The sequence below is a fragment of the Xiphophorus couchianus genome, chromosome 7 (assembly GCF_001444195.1).
Source record: "Xiphophorus couchianus chromosome 7, X_couchianus-1.0, whole genome shotgun sequence".
Taxonomy (NCBI): domain Eukaryota; kingdom Metazoa; phylum Chordata; class Actinopteri; order Cyprinodontiformes; family Poeciliidae; genus Xiphophorus; species Xiphophorus couchianus.
Window position 1 is genome coordinate 1,821,448 of NC_040234.1, and position 18,046 is coordinate 1,839,493.

At 37.9% G+C, this 18,046-nt stretch overlaps 1 protein-coding gene across 1 annotated transcript; it reads right to left on the reverse strand.

Moving 5' to 3' along the window:
• Positions 1–1,919: 1,919 nt before the first annotated feature.
• On the reverse strand, positions 1,920–16,653 carry LOC114148426 (uncharacterized). Its single transcript, XM_028023725.1, has 8 exons — positions 15,493–16,653; positions 13,724–13,978; positions 11,401–11,637; positions 9,011–9,181; positions 8,129–8,260; positions 6,966–7,129; positions 3,045–3,302; positions 1,920–2,962 (listed from the first exon to the last, which is right to left on the reverse strand). Exons 1-8 carry the CDS (start codon positions 15,740–15,742, stop codon positions 2,786–2,788), a joined length of 1,644 nt encoding a protein of 547 aa, XP_027879526.1. The 5' UTR covers positions 15,743–16,653; the 3' UTR covers positions 1,920–2,785.
• Positions 16,654–18,046: the final 1,393 nt, after the last annotated feature.

Consider the following 18,046-nt stretch of genomic DNA (forward strand, 5'->3'; position numbering starts at 1 on the left):
TCACACAAACAACAAAAATCTGGTTCTCAGTTTCTTGCTTCTGCTTTCAGAAGTTGTTACTTTCATCAACTCCTATCTTCTGACTGAACATCAAATTGCTACATTTCTACAACAGCTCTGTGTAACAACGAGAAGAAAAGACAGTACAAGAGGATGTGCTTTATGGGATTACTGTTAACATTTAGACAAACATCACTGGGCAGAACATTATACATCCTGTTAGGGTAGAGAACAGGTTCAAGGTGATCAGGTTATGGGATTTTAGCAGGCACATTCTTATGATTTGATTAAATGCAGTAGTTACTGTGTTTTGCAGGAGGGACTGCCGTCGCTCTTCATTTTAATGGCAGTCAACTAGTTTGTTGTTTCCTAGATTATCTGTCTCTTCAGACTTGATGTTCTGATTCCATGAAATGTTTGGTTTGAAACTTTTGCCCATTCTTAAAATTGTTTTGAATTTTAAACACTTCTCCAAAAGTCAAACTAACTGTAAACAAGTTTTTAGTTTATGTTCAGTTCAAAACACAGTTATTATGCTCAGTGACATTAAATCCCAGCTGCCACAATTCTTAAACACTGCTTTTAAAATGAAACCACAAGTTGGTTGTTTCAGCAATCCCTGATCTGGTAAATGTATCAGAAATTAAATCAGACCAAGTTTTTCTAGTTTTAGATCAGTTAGAATTATCAAAATTATTTGAATTTGCTAAATGCTGCAAAAATGGGAGAAGGAATAAGAAGTTTACATACACAATCATTACTTTCTGTCTAAGCAATGAGGAGACGTCCAGAAGTTGTCTAAAAAGGATTTCCATAGACAATGTTACCAAATATTGACTTTTTTTTTTAGTTTGATTATTATTATGAATTTTTTTGTTTTCTCCTTATTTATTTTTTCTGACATTTTACTTGTTCAAATAAAGAGAAGTGTTGACTGATTTAACTTCAGAAAAAATATGTATTTTTATTTGGTGTATGTAAACTTCTAGTTTCAACTGTATGGAAAAGAGAGCTTTAGAGAGTATTTGAGGCCAATTCTGTCAGAGTAGAATAGAGCCAGCAGGTTTACAGGGCTGCCAAGAGCAAAAGACCAAATATATTATCACTAAAATTACAGCCAGAACATGATATCATCTAGTAAAGTCTGAAGTTTTGATCTAATGTAAGGAATGGTTATTGGTGCACAACTGTGACAGGGAAAAGATCAGACTGCTTACATCACTCATGATACTGAAAACACACACATGAAAAATATACTAACTGCTTAGGTTGTAGTGGATTTCTTTAAAATTTTAATCAAGGCAGGGCTGGAAGTGAACAGTCGTCAACTGCAGTAAAAGCAGAAATATCCAACACCAACCCAAACTGATCCATAGACGGTTCCAGCCATGATAATTTCTGCTGCTGTTTGAAGGTCATTGTTCTTCATCTGTGCATTTGGGGTTCTAAGAAGTCTGATTGTGGTCACATCAAGCAGTAGCAGGAACGACCATGCAAATAAAATCAGATTTCAAGAAAAAAATTACTGAGCGTCAAAACATGCTGTGTAGACATAGCCTTAGTGTTCTATCTACAGCCCAGATCACATTACTGATATTTAGCTTGTATACCTGAGTGTATAATGTTATTATTAATTCTATCAGAGCCAATAAATACCTGTGACTTCTAGATACTCATTTCACTGAACTCACATTAGTCAGACTAATATTTAATTCAAAATGTTCATATTATTGTGTGAAAGTTGTTTTCTGGTGTAAATACCAATATACAGTATATACTGTATATAAAGCTCTGTGAAAAAATTAAGACATCACTTAAAATGATCAGTTTCTCGGATTTTGCTTTTTATAGGTATATTTTTTGAGCAAAATGAACATTGTTTTTTATTCTATGAACTACTGACAACATGTCTCCAAAATCCCAAGCAAAAATCTAGTATTTATTTGCAGAAAAAGAGAAATGGTCAAAATAACAGGAAATACACAGTGCTTTCAGACCTCAAATAAGGCCTGCACAAACAGTTCATGTCCATTTAGAAACAACAATAATGTTTTAACTCAGGAAGAGTTCAGAAATTAATATTTGGTGGAATAACCATGAGGTTTTCATTGGGCTTCAGTGCAGTGGTCTCTTAATTTTTTCCAGTGCTGTATATAGGGAACTGAAATTACTGTAAAACCTCTGTAAAGAATAAAACTAATAATGTTTTTGTTTTATTAATTGTCCACAGTCACTATGTAAATACATATAGTTTAGTTTTTTTTACTTTGTCTGTCTTTTTAAGAGAAGAAATTCTGAGCAATCAGAAGAAAGTCATGGTGGTCAGCTGACACAACAATTTAAAAGTTAGATTTAAAAAGATGTGAACAGGATTCAGAGGCAGATTAAAATAAGATCATGAGAGGACACCGGTGTTCGGATAAAAATAGGCCGATGATTGGATCTAAAATGTTAAAGTGCCTATGAGACGTGTTGTACACAAACACACACTCTGACCATAATGTAAGCTGGTGCTGGCCCTTGAGATAGGCTGTCCTTTTGCTGAACTCGTGAACACACACTCACACACACACACACACAGATCACATGGTGTTCAGAGCTTCCCACTGAGATGACTAGACTCATGTCATAAAATGAACACACAGCAGTGTCTAACACAGTTAAACTGAAGTTTTAACAAGCATAAGCCTCCCAAACCAAAATACACAGACACACCCCGTGGCAAACATACACTGGAGATAAAACATCCATGCCTGTCCTGTTTGGATAAGTCTGTTGGTGTCTCTCAGTTGGTCCTCCCATGCTTCTGATACCACAGAGCAGTCGGCAGGTTCTGGCAGCCCTGATACTCTCGCTGCAGCTCACTGTCTGTAAGAGGGGGGGTCGCATTACACGGAGCTCCTGCCAACGTCACGTTTAACAGGCCGGCCCACGGCTCCAAGAGCCGAGACATCCCATCAACCTGAAAATAACAGTACCAGTTTAAGATCAGATCAGTGGAATACCAGAGAAACAAAAAATAAAGCAAATGCATGAAAACTTGCCTTCTGCAGGTGGTCTAACAGGCAAGTGGCAGCACTGATAGAAGACCAGCTGTTATCATCCCAGCCTGGGAACAGCCTCTGGGTCTGGTGGGACTGATGCTGGATCAACACCACATTATGGTGTTTCTGGGAACTTCTTAGCCTTTTGGACAAGACCCCACTGTAGCTCTGATCTACAAACAGGAGAACACGAGTGGCCCTGCAGCCGGCCAGGTCAGCCAGCAGTTCGCTCACTGAGTAGCGCTCCTTCAGGTCAGCCTGCTCGGGAAGAGGACAGGTAGAGCCATCAAAGCAACAAAACTGAAACGTCTGTACTGTAGCATGCTCTGTCAGTAGCATTAGTTTCAGAATAATGACTAAAAACAGCAAGTACATAAGTAAATGTGGGTTTGACGTGTCAGAGTCCATAAACAGAGGGAATATTTGACTAGAACTCTTATTTGACTGAAAACACAATTTTCCTGTTCAGGTTCAGCATAAAGTTGATCACCTTAGATGTAAAAATAAATTTTCTGTCTCCAACAGACTGTAAACTGTTTTAAATTATAAGACACCTGTCGCAGTAAACCTCAGTGTAAGGCTGGATTGAAGTATTAGATTTGGTGCACAGGTTAGCTCAGTTGTCAAATCCAGCTTTTTTTTATTTAAAGACAACCAACCAAAGTAAAACCTTTTCTTTCTCTGCATCACTATTCATGCTTTTATCTGAATTTGCTTAGATCATGCTAAACTGAGCTTTATATCGGCCTCAGTCACAAGTCACTTTCTAGCCTCCAGTTGGTTTAAAATGCTGCTGCTCAGTTTTTAACCAGTACTGGGAATCAAGAGCACATTACTCCTGTTTTAGCATCTCCTCTCTGACTTCCAGAACATTTTAGGGTTGATTTAAATTTTTTTAAATCTCTGCATGTGTCTGTATGTATGTGTCTGACGTGCACCAGCTGCATGTACCCTCACTGGCTTAGGTCATATCAGTTGATGTTAGTTGTCCCGAAAGTTGAGAGGTGACAGGTTCTGTTACTGTGGAACGGTAACAGAACTGTTCCACAGTAACAGAACCGTTCTACAGTTCTGTTACTGCCCCAGAACTGTGGAATGAGTTAACATCACATATCAGACAAACTGAGTCTCTTCATGTTTTTAAGTCTTCTTTAAAGATTGTTGGTTTTTTTCTCCCTGGCTTTTAACTCAGCTTGAAGTGTAGGTGTTTACAGTTATTGTCATTGTATTTGTATTCTTTGTCTTCATTTCCAGTTGTGGAAATCAACTCAATCAGTTGACCAAAGTCAATCAGTTGACCAAAGTAGACTTTGGCTCAAAGTCTAGACCAACTGTGGTCACAGTAGACTTTGGTCAACTGTGTTGTTTTTAAATGCTTTATAAATAAAGCTGGAATGGAATGAATGGAAAATGACATTTTAAATTATGTAGGTTATGTAAAGGATCTTTGTCTCTTTTGATTTAATGGAATTTGAGGTTTTCAATATGTTTCTTTGAATTTCATGCATGGATGCAGGAGCCAGGAAGAGTGTGCCTTGTAAAAGCTTGCAGTAATTAGTTCTGACATGAACAGCTAGAAAACAGCTAGTCAGCAGGATTCAGATGTTTGATAGTGTGTATTTTCCTGGTACATAGTGCCACTTTATACCACAATCAGATAACTATGCTACTTTCCAGAGGTGGGGACTCGAGTCGTTAAAATCACGACTTGAGACTTGACTTGAAAAAATGCTCAAAGACTCGGACTTGACTTTGACTTTCATGCCATTGACTTGGGACTTGACTCGACTTGAAGCTGTTTACTTGAAAAGACTTGATATTTTTTACTCAAAGTCTTAAAATTTAAAACACATTATTTATAAAGTGGCGTCATTAATTAATGTCACTCATTCCGCATCAATATGCGCAGACCGTCACTATGGTTTTCCTCTCTCCTTATGTATGTTTGTGTACGTAGCTGCAGCACAACCAATCAAATTAACAGGATTTGGACGTTTAAAAAAACGCGGCAAAGCTACAGAGCTCAGGGAACGAAATACGAAATAACCGCTCGAATATGCTTCCGCGAGTAATTTCTTTTGGCTACGTAGGTTATGAACTTTCGACTAAAAAACGAACTGCAACTTGTAAAACATGCAAGAAGAGAATATCGGATGGAGATGCCACGACGTCCAACTTTGTCCGGCATTTGAAGCTTCACAAAGATCGGTAGGTGGCGCTTTTCTTTTGCTGTAAGATAGTTGACTTTAGCTAACTTTGTGTTAGCATGTGTACTCCGGGTTAAATTGGTGATTGTTTACCATAAATCCGGTCCTTCAAATGCCTCCACAAATAATGTGCACCGTGTTAGCTCAGGAAGCCGGTGGATAGTGAGTGGGGCTCCGGAACAGAAAGCAGATTCTGGACCTGAACACAGGGAACAGAGTCTCTCTGTCCCATCATGATGATGAGCCGGGTCTAGTATCATCTAAGGATGGTTGGTGTATTTGAAGACATCTACGTTGGGAAATTATATTGACAATATATTGTTTTGACAGGTCAGAGAAAAGAGGAAAAAAACTGCTGTTATGGTTCTTTGTATTGTGCTGTGGAAATGTCAGCATTTTCCTCTTTTTTTATTGAATATCAAGTTTAACAGAACTGGGCAATAAAGTGGTCCAATTTAAAAATGTTTTTTAATACTTTGTGTTCAGCTACACATGTTCTATCATTTGAGATAAATACATATTTTAAAACGAACAAATGGTATTTGAATTTTTTGTATAATTGCAAATTATAAAAATAAAATAAAATAAAAACGACTCGAAATGACTTGAAATTAAAAGTTCCTGACTTGAGACTTGACTCGACTTTTGCCTGTCTTTACTTGAGACTTGACTCGGACTTGAGGACAAAGACTTGAGACTTACTTGAGACTTGCAACACAGTGACTTGGTCACACCTCTGCTACTTTCTATTATTATAGAATTGCTATATGTATCAAATATGACTTAAAAGAAATGAGACTTTATGATTTAACGCTTTTATATTGGGCCTCTCTCTTTAAAAACTCCTGCTCTTTCTGAAACTCCACCTTCAGGAAGTCATCACAACATGGCTCCTCTATTAACCCTTTAACAACGTTTTTACCAGCGTTTCACTGAGAAGTAGCTAATATAATGAGCTCAGCAGATGCTCAGTTCCACCAGGTGCTTGCTAACTGCTGCTGGCTAGTCTGAAGGAGCTGAGTGAGTAAAAAGAAATATTTTAGATAATAGTACTGCCCCTCAGAAACATATATTTCTGTATTACATTGCCCTGAAAGCAATACAGTATGTTTTATTTTAATTTCATTTGTATTACAATCCCCTGTTCTTTTATAAGAATATGTTTGTATGTGTATTTTCAGTTTTCACAGTGATCCAGAAGATCTATTGCATGTGATGCAATCTGCTGTAATAAAGAACTTTACAATCACTTGTCGAGGCTGAACTTTCTTAAAAAGCTGCTGGGCTGCTTCATTTTTGATTTAGGAGCAGAAATGCTTATTTAATAACAGAACACAATAATCTTGTACAATAATCAGCAGCAAAGTAAAAGGCAAGAGCAGCACTCAGGTACTACGAACTGTTACATGTTGCAGTAATAAGCTCATATCCTTGCATTCAGCTGTCAGTAAATCCTGGGATGTCAAAACAGATTAAAACTTGGACAGCGCACATCATCCCATAGCAGACCAGTCTGTTTGATATCTGAAGCAGCCAAATCATTCAATGTAGAGGGTCAAAGTGGCTCTCACCACAGTAACATTTACATTAATATTTATGTGTCTCCTTCTAATGATGTTTTTTTTTCTTATTATTGGCAGCAACCATTGGCTGCTCACAATCCTCCCTCACTATAGTGAGCAATGTGTGTGTTTTGTTTCAGTGTTTCTCTTACGATGCCGTTCAGGTTGGCGTCCCACAGCAGCATGGTTCCATCAGTGCGTGTTGGTGAGTTCAGATACAGAACCAGAGTGTCGGCACAATGCTGCTTCCGGCAAATGTATGACACATGGTTACGGATCACTGCCTTCTCTGTTGCTGAGTAGACGCCCTCTACATCTTCGGTGCACATAGAAAAGAAAGAAGAGGTTCAGCTCTAGTACAATTTTATGAGGTTTTGCTGTGCATTGTGTAATTTATTGCATTTAGTAGAATCTTTATCAGAGATTCTTCCTGTTTCCATCCAGACAGGGTGAAAAGAAAATACATCTTCTGTTTTTGAACTGCTTCGTTGCTGAAATGTCCTACGCAAATAAACTTGATTTCTATGAGTTCTAGTATTTTAACATATGATTCTAGAATTCTTTTTCAGAATATTTTTCTAGAATTATACCGCTAATGACTGCAGGATGTTGGAGTAGCTCTGTTGCCCTATTTCTGATTTATTCTTTTGTAGACTTTTGTTCAGGATTTCTTTGTCATGGACACAGCAACACCAACCACGACTCTTTGCAGATACTCAGGTATGAGTTGTGACAACATTTATTTTCCATTTAAGGTAAATAAACTATTTTTGAATTGAATTACTTTGAATATAAAAGACAAATGGAAATATACAGGTTTGAATGCTCTTGGGCCTAAATCCATCCCAGAATTTCTTTCAGCTATCAACAGTAGGCGAGCGGTGTACAAACTTTTCTCATGTGGGCCAAAATTGTCAAGTCAAAAGTGCTTGCAGATCAAAAAAATGTTGTTCTGTTTAGTGCTGCAGGATCAGCACTAAACATTTAGATTCTCTGTTTCCAGGTTCTGGAAGAGCTTCCTGAAAACATACGAGGTGCAGAAATTGTTCAGTCAATTAAATCAGGATTGAAATTTTTATTGTTCACGGATGCTTCCAAGAAAAGGCAAAAGCCTACTTAATCAGATTGTCACTTTTCTTATTTATATTATTACTATTTTGTGATAAAGTATTATTTGTCCCTGTTTTGTGCTGCGTAACTTTTACTGTAATTCCTGACTAGTTCTACAACCATTAAACTTTTAATTACAGGATTCTGAGTCTCTGCATAAACTTTGACATAGCTTTCTGTATCATAGAGCTTGTTCATTTCCTACCTAGAAGCTGTCCACTGCTGGCGAAGAAAGTGTTGATGTGATTTTTATGGAAACCATTGTTTCTGAGCATTTTGTAAAACTTCTGAAGATTCTGAGCGTGATGCTGAAAGGTCATCTGAGGCTGCCAACCGCCTGTACACACACACACCCATGCACACACATATATAGATACATAAATACACAGGCAGGTGATTAGAGTTACACTTCTCCTGTAAATAACACATTTATGACATTGAAAAAAATGAGCAGAATCCAATTTGCCTTTGGTGTCCGTTTCAGGTTTTGTCTTGTGTGAAACAGTCCATTGATGTCTTTATCTAATGTATGTTGATACTTTTTTGTAATGTTTTGATACTTTATAGTTTGTGATGTTTTGTTCAAGATAAACTATGAACTAAACTGTTATTAACATGGTGTAAGTCTATGATTGTGAAGTCCTTGAAGGTACTGAACAGCTTCCTCTGCTGTCACTGCTAAAACAGGCCGACTACAATTCTAAAACAGTGCAGAAAAGCAACGTTGTCGTTCCGAATTTCTCCTCCTGTCCACTGATTGGCCCAGTTGAATGTTTACCAGACAGAATCCGAGCAAGGGGGAGAAACCCCAGACTGTGTTGGATACCAGACGGTTTTTGAGTGGAATTGCATGGCTACTTTTTAATGTGCCTCTCAGTGAAAGTTGTCTTTGCATCTTGACTTTGACTCCAACCTGTGTTTGTGCCCAAAATGCTGAAATAAGTTAAAAATACATAAGAACTTAATCAAAACTCGAACAACTTCAGTACCCAGAAGTTGTTGAAGTTATTTCCGATTGTGTCTAAAGATGTTTTAATCATCTGACATATTGATGACTGGGACAGAAGAAACATATAAATGGTCCAACCTGAGATGAGAACAGCATGGTCACAGGTCTGATAGAGGCGACAGGACAGGTGAGTGGCCAGTGGCTGCTGGTGGCAGCGCCTGGTGTTTTTATTGAGCTCACAGCTTGATACGGGCAGACTGGGAGAGCTCATGGGAAGCTGCTGGGGACACCTGGCAAACTCTGGGTTGTCTGTCGGAGGAGAAAGAAGAAAAGCTCAGAACAGGAAAACCATCACAGGGAAAGGTTGTCAAGCTCCAAAACAACTGGGCTCCCCATGAGGTCAGATCAGGTTTAACGTGCCCAGCTACAAACTTTTATTTCTTTGAATCTTTAACAACTGCTTTGGGAGCCAATGGCCAGCTTGTTATATATAAATGCAATCATTTCATATAAATTGAAATCATTTCATATAAATTGAAATGATTGCATTAAAGTATAATTTTGTGCTTTCTATTTAATAAGTGTTATTGGTTTATAAATGTTGTGTTGTTATATGTTGACATAAACATTCCTAAAAATATTTTCCTAAAATAACTGATTATTAACAAAACCAAATAAACAAACAATTACTTATTTCAATGGGAAGTCAAACTTACAGTACTTTGACTTACCATTCAAAGTAAGTTTGAGGCTGGAAAAATACAGAAAAACAAAAATACAAAAAATGACAAACAAATATGCAAAACTTTAACAGAACAGAAAGTGACTACAAAAAAATAAAAAAAATATTTGAAAAACTACAGAACTTGGAAGAGTTTAAGCAATAGTGTTGGTTGCTTAAATGTTTCCATACATTGACAATGAACATGTGGATTTGGTCATTGTAATATCTTAAGACCTATTAATAATACAATGCTGTGGATAAAATAGAGATCATATCGAAATCAAGTGTTAGTTTTTATTCTCTTTGCTTTAAAGTTATAGTTCAGCTATAAAATCTAACCTCAAGTGTACACACAGCATCTATTCCACACAGAAATTATATATTAGTCCTTGGATGTGCTGTGGTGGTGCAGGAGTTAAGCACAACCCACATATGGAGGCCTTGGTCCTCGGCGCGGCTGTCACAGGTTGGATTACCGGCCTGGCAACCTTTGCCGCATGTCTTCCCCTTCTCTCATTACCCACTTTCCTGTCAATTAACTGTCCAATAAAGGCCACAAGAGCCAATAAAACCTTTTAAAAACAATAAACTATATATTAATCCAAAATGAAGCAATGTGGACAACATGTGGAAAATCTCAGCTCAACCCATCTGCATTCTTTGAATTTAAGAGAGAAAGTAGAATCTTTATTTAAATGCACTTGATCACCAGAACCTCATCAGCGTGAAGTGAGAGGTCAAAACCTTTCCTATGAAAACCAAAGTTTTGTCAGTTCTGTGTTAATACCAGGGAAGAAAGGCATCAGTAATGAAAGCAGCTGTTGTTTCTCGTCAGTCTAAAAGAGTTGAAAATCCACGTCTAAAATAAAACAGAGGTCAAACTGAATGGGGAGACACATCCGAGGAAAATCTCCCTGATGTCAGATTGTATAAGGCTCAGAGAAACTGCAAAAAAAATAATGAGCTCCATCTAAGCCTCTGCTGGACTCAGTTAGCACCTCTGCTAACTGAGTTAACATTCATGGCAATAAAATTCAAATGAATTACATGAATTCCTCTGTATCTAAAATAATTCTTGAGCCAAACGTGAGCCCATTTGTCCAAGAGTGGTAGCTTGACTTTAATTGTCATCAACAGGACCATGAGCCCAAACGCTGCAGCAAGTCTGGAACAGAAAGGCTCTGTTTTTATACATTATGTGAAAGGCAGACACAGTGGAATCTGTTGGCTGTTTGTGTAAACTTAAAGTTAGTTTATAATATTTACAACTTGATGACCATTTTATTATATGCACACTGTATTTTGCTGCATATGTATCTTCTTAATGAAGTTTGACAAACACTAACAAGTCTGTGATACATCAGACAGGGTTGTCATTAAATCTGAGTCTTAGCCTTTTTATTACACTGGGACAAAATGAAGCAAAGTGATAGCATGCTGATTACAGACATACATATTGAAACTGAGCGCATGTTTCCTCTGGTGCTTCACTTCCCAGGGCTCAGTTGGTTTTGAGAACATGTGGTGTACTTTTTCAATGCCAGGGTGCAATGTGACGAAGGAACAAGGTGATCCAGAAACCCCTCAGAAAGTAAAGTCAGTTTACCAAAACCAGGAGCAACATTTTAGAAAAGACATAAGTGGTATTTGGTTTCAGAATTCCCATAATGCATTCCATGCTATCAGACTACATAAAACAGAAAAACATAAATGCTGATATGAACAAACGAAAACACAACAAGGAGAAACTAAGTAGAAAAAGCCATTAGAAATGTGTTGGCTGTATGGCGGAGTGCAGACCTACCAACACATTTGAGTTTCTGCGTCCAACTGCTGTCTCCGACGGCAACCACCAGTGGCAGAAAGTGAACCTCACAGAAACCTCCGATGGTTCGTTCCAGCAGGCGGCTGCCAGCGGTGCTTCCACCCAGCGTCCCACCTGCCACCCGTCTGCTGCCAAACAGCCTCTGTGGACCCGTCTGGCGGCGCTTCAGCTGGTTCTGGCAGCGACCCTTCAAAGCCAGAGTCAAACACTCATCTCCTACAGGTGGGGAAACATCTTCCAGACTGAATAGTTTCTCACTGATTCCTGCAGTCAAAAAATATGATTTGAACCTTCCAAAGATTTGAGTAACAGGGATCTATCCTTGATGGAAGGGTTACAAGAGTGTTGAACGGTTCTAAGAAATCCATCCAGTATGCCGTATCGTTGGCATCATAGCCCTGATGAAACTGGAACATTTTGGCCCACTATAAACGAGAAAATAATTTTGTGCTGATGAAATTCACATTCAAATCTTTCCATATTTTTTGTAAATTGCAACCACAAATTTCTACAATTTATATGTTTTAGAAACAAAAATCTGAAAACTGTGCCATGCATTTGTAAGCATAAATATACTGTACATATAAATTGCAGAAATTTGTGGTTGCAATTTACAAAAAATTTGGAAAGATTTGAATGTGAATTTCATCAGCACAAAATTATTTTCTCGTTTATAGTTCTATATTTTTCAGTAAATTTATGTGGCGTTTTGTCAGATATTGTGAAAGTCATGCAAACTCATTCACCGCAGCCAGCCCAGCAGGAGGTACTTTGCAGCATGAGCAGACATGAATAATTGACAGAAGAATGTTCGTGTGACACTGGGGCAAAGTGACCTTAACATCTGGCCTTAACGTTTCTCACAGCAGGAGCTCAGAATCTTTGACACACCTCTGTGTCCCTTCAGATATCTTCTACAGGAATGGGTCCATAGTTTGTCTTCTGTTAACTCTCAAGTTTTCTGCATAGATCAGCTGGTTTCTATGGGAAAAAAAACTGAGCCTAGAAATATCAAGAAGATTATTACTACTATACCATATGTTGGAAAGATCTGTAATGCATCTTTCTGGGAGGCCATCTGCATAGAACTTTTACTTTCTTTTCCATGTAACTAAAGCAGGGCTTTACAATTTGATTAGGAATTTATTCATACTACGTACACAAAGCATGTAGTTTTGCAAAATTAGCAACAATTGAATGTCATGCTGGAACAGTCACAGCTACACTTACACCTTTCAGATGCTTTGAGTGCTCTCACTTGCTGTTGACCTTGAATGTTCAATCAAAACATTCTTTTACCTCACTGAACTGTGTACCTTCACAAGGAGGTATGTCTACAGTCTGGTCTTTATAAACTGGCTTTTTGTGGCTGGCAGAATACTGAAGGCTCACCTCTCAGCTTAAATGTGTATGAGACCATCTATAAAGAACCCTTACAGGCGTCACTAGAAAAAAAAATTGCTGAATTATGAAAAAAGCTCAACCACAGATCTATGAAGACATGATATCTGGATTTAGGGTCTAAACTGGAAGTGATTGTGTTTTAGGATAGACAACTATGCAACTTTTAGATGCAGTCCCTGGTCCAACCCACCTAAATTAAATGACTGAATTAGCTAGTCACCACGTAGTTAACTTCTATATTACTGACATCAGACTTCATTTAGAATGTTTTTCTGGACACACCACAAAAACATTATATCAGCCATTCCCATTCACGTTCACACACAGTGTCAAGCTGCAGAACCGTCTGCCCTTTCTACCACCATCAGCAGGCGAAGTGTGTGATGTGTCTTTACACAAGCACAGAAATGGACAGAGCAGGGGCTCAAACCGGCAACCACCGAATACAAGACAAACTCCTACCACCACTGAGTGACTGAACACAAATGCACATTTTTAAGATTTTGATTTGAAAACATATTTGAAAACCTTTTATAGTTTCCTTCCACTTTGAAGTTCTGCATAACTTTGTGTCGCTCAAGCACACAAAAGCTCAATAAAACACAATTAACTTTTAGAATTTAATGCAACCAGATGTGGAAAAAAAAAGAAAAAAACTTTTTGCAGGGCATTGTACTGAAACACAAGTTAAATTCTGTCACAGCTTTAATTGCACAGTATGTCTAACTGTTCAACTAAAGCTGCGCTAAAACACGTTTCACCACAGGACTTAATACAGTAGGTATTAAGTCCTGTATTAACACCAAAATACCAAAGGTATTAACACCAAAATATGCTACAAACAGAAAACAACAACATTTTATTGTCAGAGAAGAAGACCAGGATATTCAACACTCACCCAAGTAAATCCCATCCAGGTGGGAACATTTCTTCTTCGTCACGTTCATGTCCACATAAAAGAGGACCACAGGGTGTCCAAAGTTCTCCTCTGGTGATGGATCCAGAACCAGAACAACATCATGGGCAGAGGAACTGTAGAGGGGCTGGTGATGTCTGTTCAGCATCCGCCCAACACTGAAGCTTCCCCTCAGCTTGGAGCTCAGCATGCCACTGGAAAAGTCAGGCAGGATAGCCAGGACTTTGTTTGAGGGACCTGGAAGAGCAGAACGTTGCTACTGAGTTGTCTGACTTATTGAAAAGGAGTCAGTCATATGAGGATCAGTGAAATATGTGGAAGAAGAAAATACAAAACAAGTCCATTACATCGGATCTTTAAATGCAGCAGACAAATCAGACTGAGGTTCACTGTGCATAACATGGCCACCATCCATAAAGATTAAATAAATATGATATGAATATATGTATTGGAATTCTTAATGCATCTGTTATTATCTCATGGGAGTACACAGCTCCGGTCCTGCTCCAATGTCCAAATAGCTGCTGCACCTGCTGCTTTACAATAAAAGGAGTACAGCTTTCCAAAATAAGACTCAGGTCAGATAAATAAATCTGCCAGTAGAAAGTAGAAGCTCCCTGTTCTCTGGCTCTGGAGGGCTGAACTGGAGCCATGAATACTTTTACAAACCAATTAAAATCTCTCAAAATCAGTTCTAAAGCGTAGTATTGCTTTACTCTGCTCAGATAGACCAAGAATTTGAATAGTGAACTATAATCAGTTCAACATGTTAAAAAACACATACTACAGTCTCTGCATTGGACTGGAAGAAAAACAGTAAAGGTTGGTGATGTTCTTAAGATGATGAACTATATTACCGGTATTTGTAACAATTGTAGCATCATGTTAAAAAATCAGATTAGGATAATAAAAAAAATCCAGATTTTTCACTTTTTTTCTTTAGACTTTTTTTTCTTTATTGGCACAAACACTGTGCCAATAAATAAATCAGTTTGATTGGTAGATTGAATTGATGTATTTTCTACATAGACAACAACATAGCATTTAAAATACATTTAACAAGTTTATAAATTGTCTTATGGCATCAGGAGGCAGAAAATACAAGCATAACAGAAGAGATAAAAAGGATGGTCAAATTTCATTGGCCAACATTAAATCATAAATTTGTATAACTTTTTTTATTCAAAAATGTTGTCTTTTAATTATTTTGTTGTCCAAATATCCAAACTCTTAACATTTTTTGCACAGACGTAAATGTAGTTTTTGGCTTTACAGTTTTACAAATTCTTTAAAAGTTGTTTTTTATTTAAAACAAAAAAACAAAAAAGAAAGCAATTGATATAAATGAAAAGACTTACCACTGTGTTCAAATACACTGATAAATAAATTTTTTTTTTACTTTTTTTTTTTTTGCTCAGCTCCCCTATTTTGAGCAGCAGTTTCTTGTATATCCATTATGGATGATAAAAAGATCATTTTAATTTGTTAACACAGATAGAACTACTGCCAAACATTCCGCTTCTCAGATTGACAAGAGTGTTTTCAATTGGAGTTTGCTTCACTTAATATATTAACTGTAATTAAATTAAGTTAGTTGATCATTTCTGAAATAAACTTTCAAAACTAATATCTGGTTTACCGTAAGGGCAGTAAATACACATCTGATCACTCTGCAGAATGCTGTAAACGTGAGCAGCTGTTTGAACGATGCCAGCTGTCTGGTACAGTGCGATGCTTCCATCTGGTCCTACCTGCAGCGCTGCGCTGCTCCGACATGTACACGGCCACAGAGGACAGCGGCAGGTGGCTGAGCCGTCTGCAGTCTGCCTCAGACATGGAGGACATGCGCAGGCAGCGCTCCAGCTGGTCCCACTGCAGCACCTGGAGCCCCGAGCGGACCCAGCGGTCCAGCCGGCTGAGGGCCACGCTGGCCGCAGGGGCCAGAGAGGGAGCAGGGTGGAGGATGGAGGAGAGAGCAGCAAGGAGCGTGAGGAGCTGCATGATCAGGCTCAACTGTTTCTGTTTATCCTTAATGGGTTTTCTTCTTTTTTTTGCTTTGTTTTTTTCACTAATGCTTTGCTTCTGTCATTTCTTCATTTTTTTACAATTTCTTCTTAAGCAGTTCCAGAGAAATTTTTTTCACTTGTTGTGGAATCTTCTCTTTTCTTCTTTATGTTTTCTCTTTTCACGTTCTGTTCCTTCAGCTTCTGAATTCTGATCTTTTATTTCCTTCTTGTTTTTTTATTAAGAAAATCTCAAATGAGAAATGGATTTGGATTCTCTTCTAAGTTGAAATTCTTCCTTTGCTACTCGCTTGTTTTATTTTTACCTTTATTTCATCAGATCTGATCTGAATTACAAATGTCCAGCAGCATGGTTGGGTGGCAGTAACTGTCCTTCTCCTGTTGTGTCTTTGTTTAAGCCTTCTGTTCTTAGCTTTTATTCATTCTTGAAAAAAAAATGTTTTGTAGTTTGTGACCAGATTTCTTCTCTCAGTTGTGTTGTATTTGGTTTGGAACCAAAGACAACCAAAGAATTGTTCCTCTTTTCCCCTTCAATGCTGTTTTCTTCTTGTTGTTTAAAAGAAAAAAGATCCCAGATTGCCTGCAAATGTCAAAATGAAAACTTTTTTGGTTTGGTCCACTGGTTCTGTACCTCCTGGTCTTTCTTTGGACTTGGAGAAGCTTCAGGACCAGAGCTAGTTCAGAAGAAGTCAGAAAGTCCTTGGCTTTTAGAAAGGAGAGTTGTCTGTCCTGCAGGTTGTCCACAGCTGCCTCTACTGCTCACAGTAAGTTTGTCTATAGTTTGCTGCTCTCTTTAGCTCTCTCTCTTTGTCCCTCTCTTTCAAAAACACACACACATACACGCACTTCTCTCCTCCTCTGTCTGTGAGGTTTGACATGCGACAAAGATGGGAAGGAGGACTGATGAGATAACACGATGAAAAAGTCAGAGGGAGGGAGGAATAGGAAAGAGGAGGAAGGGTTAGACAGAGGGCTGGAAAATAGGTTAAAACATGAGGTAAGTAACCCAAGTGACATGAAGATGTGCAAAGACAGGAAAGATGGGGAGGAAGAGGGGATGGGTGAAGAATTAAGTTGAAAGATGGACAATGAAACAAGGTTTTGACAAAGAGGGAGAAAAATCATTTACTGAAAGTTTGACAATCAGTGCAAGTAATGAGAAAGGCAAGCATAAAGAAATGAAGAAAAGTCTTTAACCATGAACGAAATAACAATAACCAAGGAGTACAAAGGATTAAAATGATGCTAAGTATCAGTACTATTAATAATTTGAAAAGAAAACAGAATCATCAGGTTCCTTCTGTCAGCTATATTAATGATTTGGATCTCAGTTGGTGATAGACTGATACCTGAAAAATGGGAAAGGACCTGCTGAGAATAAACAAGATGCATAAAATAAATATAATTAAAATATCCATTCATACCCATATATGGCCTGTGACATCACCGAATGAAGAATGACAGAGGCTGGCAGACAGAAACACACAAGAACAAATAATTACTAGTTTTTCAGGAAATAACATTAATAGACTACGGTGTGTCAACACTGAAAGTCATCACACTTCATTTTCCAGATGTTGTTATGTCTAAGGAATGGCTTCCATGATGTTTGGAAGACATAGCAAAGCAAACATGGTGATTGAATGATGGAATGAGAAAAATAAACCAAGTGTGCTTGAATGCTTTTGTGCCGTCATTGTTAACAGTAAACTAAAGAGACAGAGGAAAAGGAAAATAATCAAGGAGTGAAAAAAACACACACGATGGAAAGAAACAAGAGAACAAACAAGAAACACAACTCAGTGAAAGGAAGGTAAAAAGTTCATATGAAAAAAGGGAGAGATAAGGGAAAGGATGCTTTAAATAAAATAGTGACTAGAACTAAAGAAAGCTAAAAATATGAGAAAGTTAAACAAAGATTTGGGGAATGAAACCTGGGTACAAGAGGAAGGAGAGGGTAGATTTTTTATAAAAATAAAATAGTGAGATGAAAAGAAAGAGCAAGAAAAAAACAGGAACGTTAAAATGAGGAATGTTCATATGCAGTACTGCCATCTAGTGGTGGAATCTAAGAATTACAAAAGCAGAAAAAAGTCTTTGATGTTTGGTATCTGCCCAGCACAGAAAAGCGTCGTGTTTAGTGGCCAAAAAGCTCCATTGGTCTCTTCAGACCAAGGATTTTTTTCCCCCACTTGTAATGGAGTCTCCCGTATGCCTTCTGGTAGACTCTAGTTGCACCTTGATCTGAGTGGTTATCAAATTTTCCATTTTGCATTTTAAA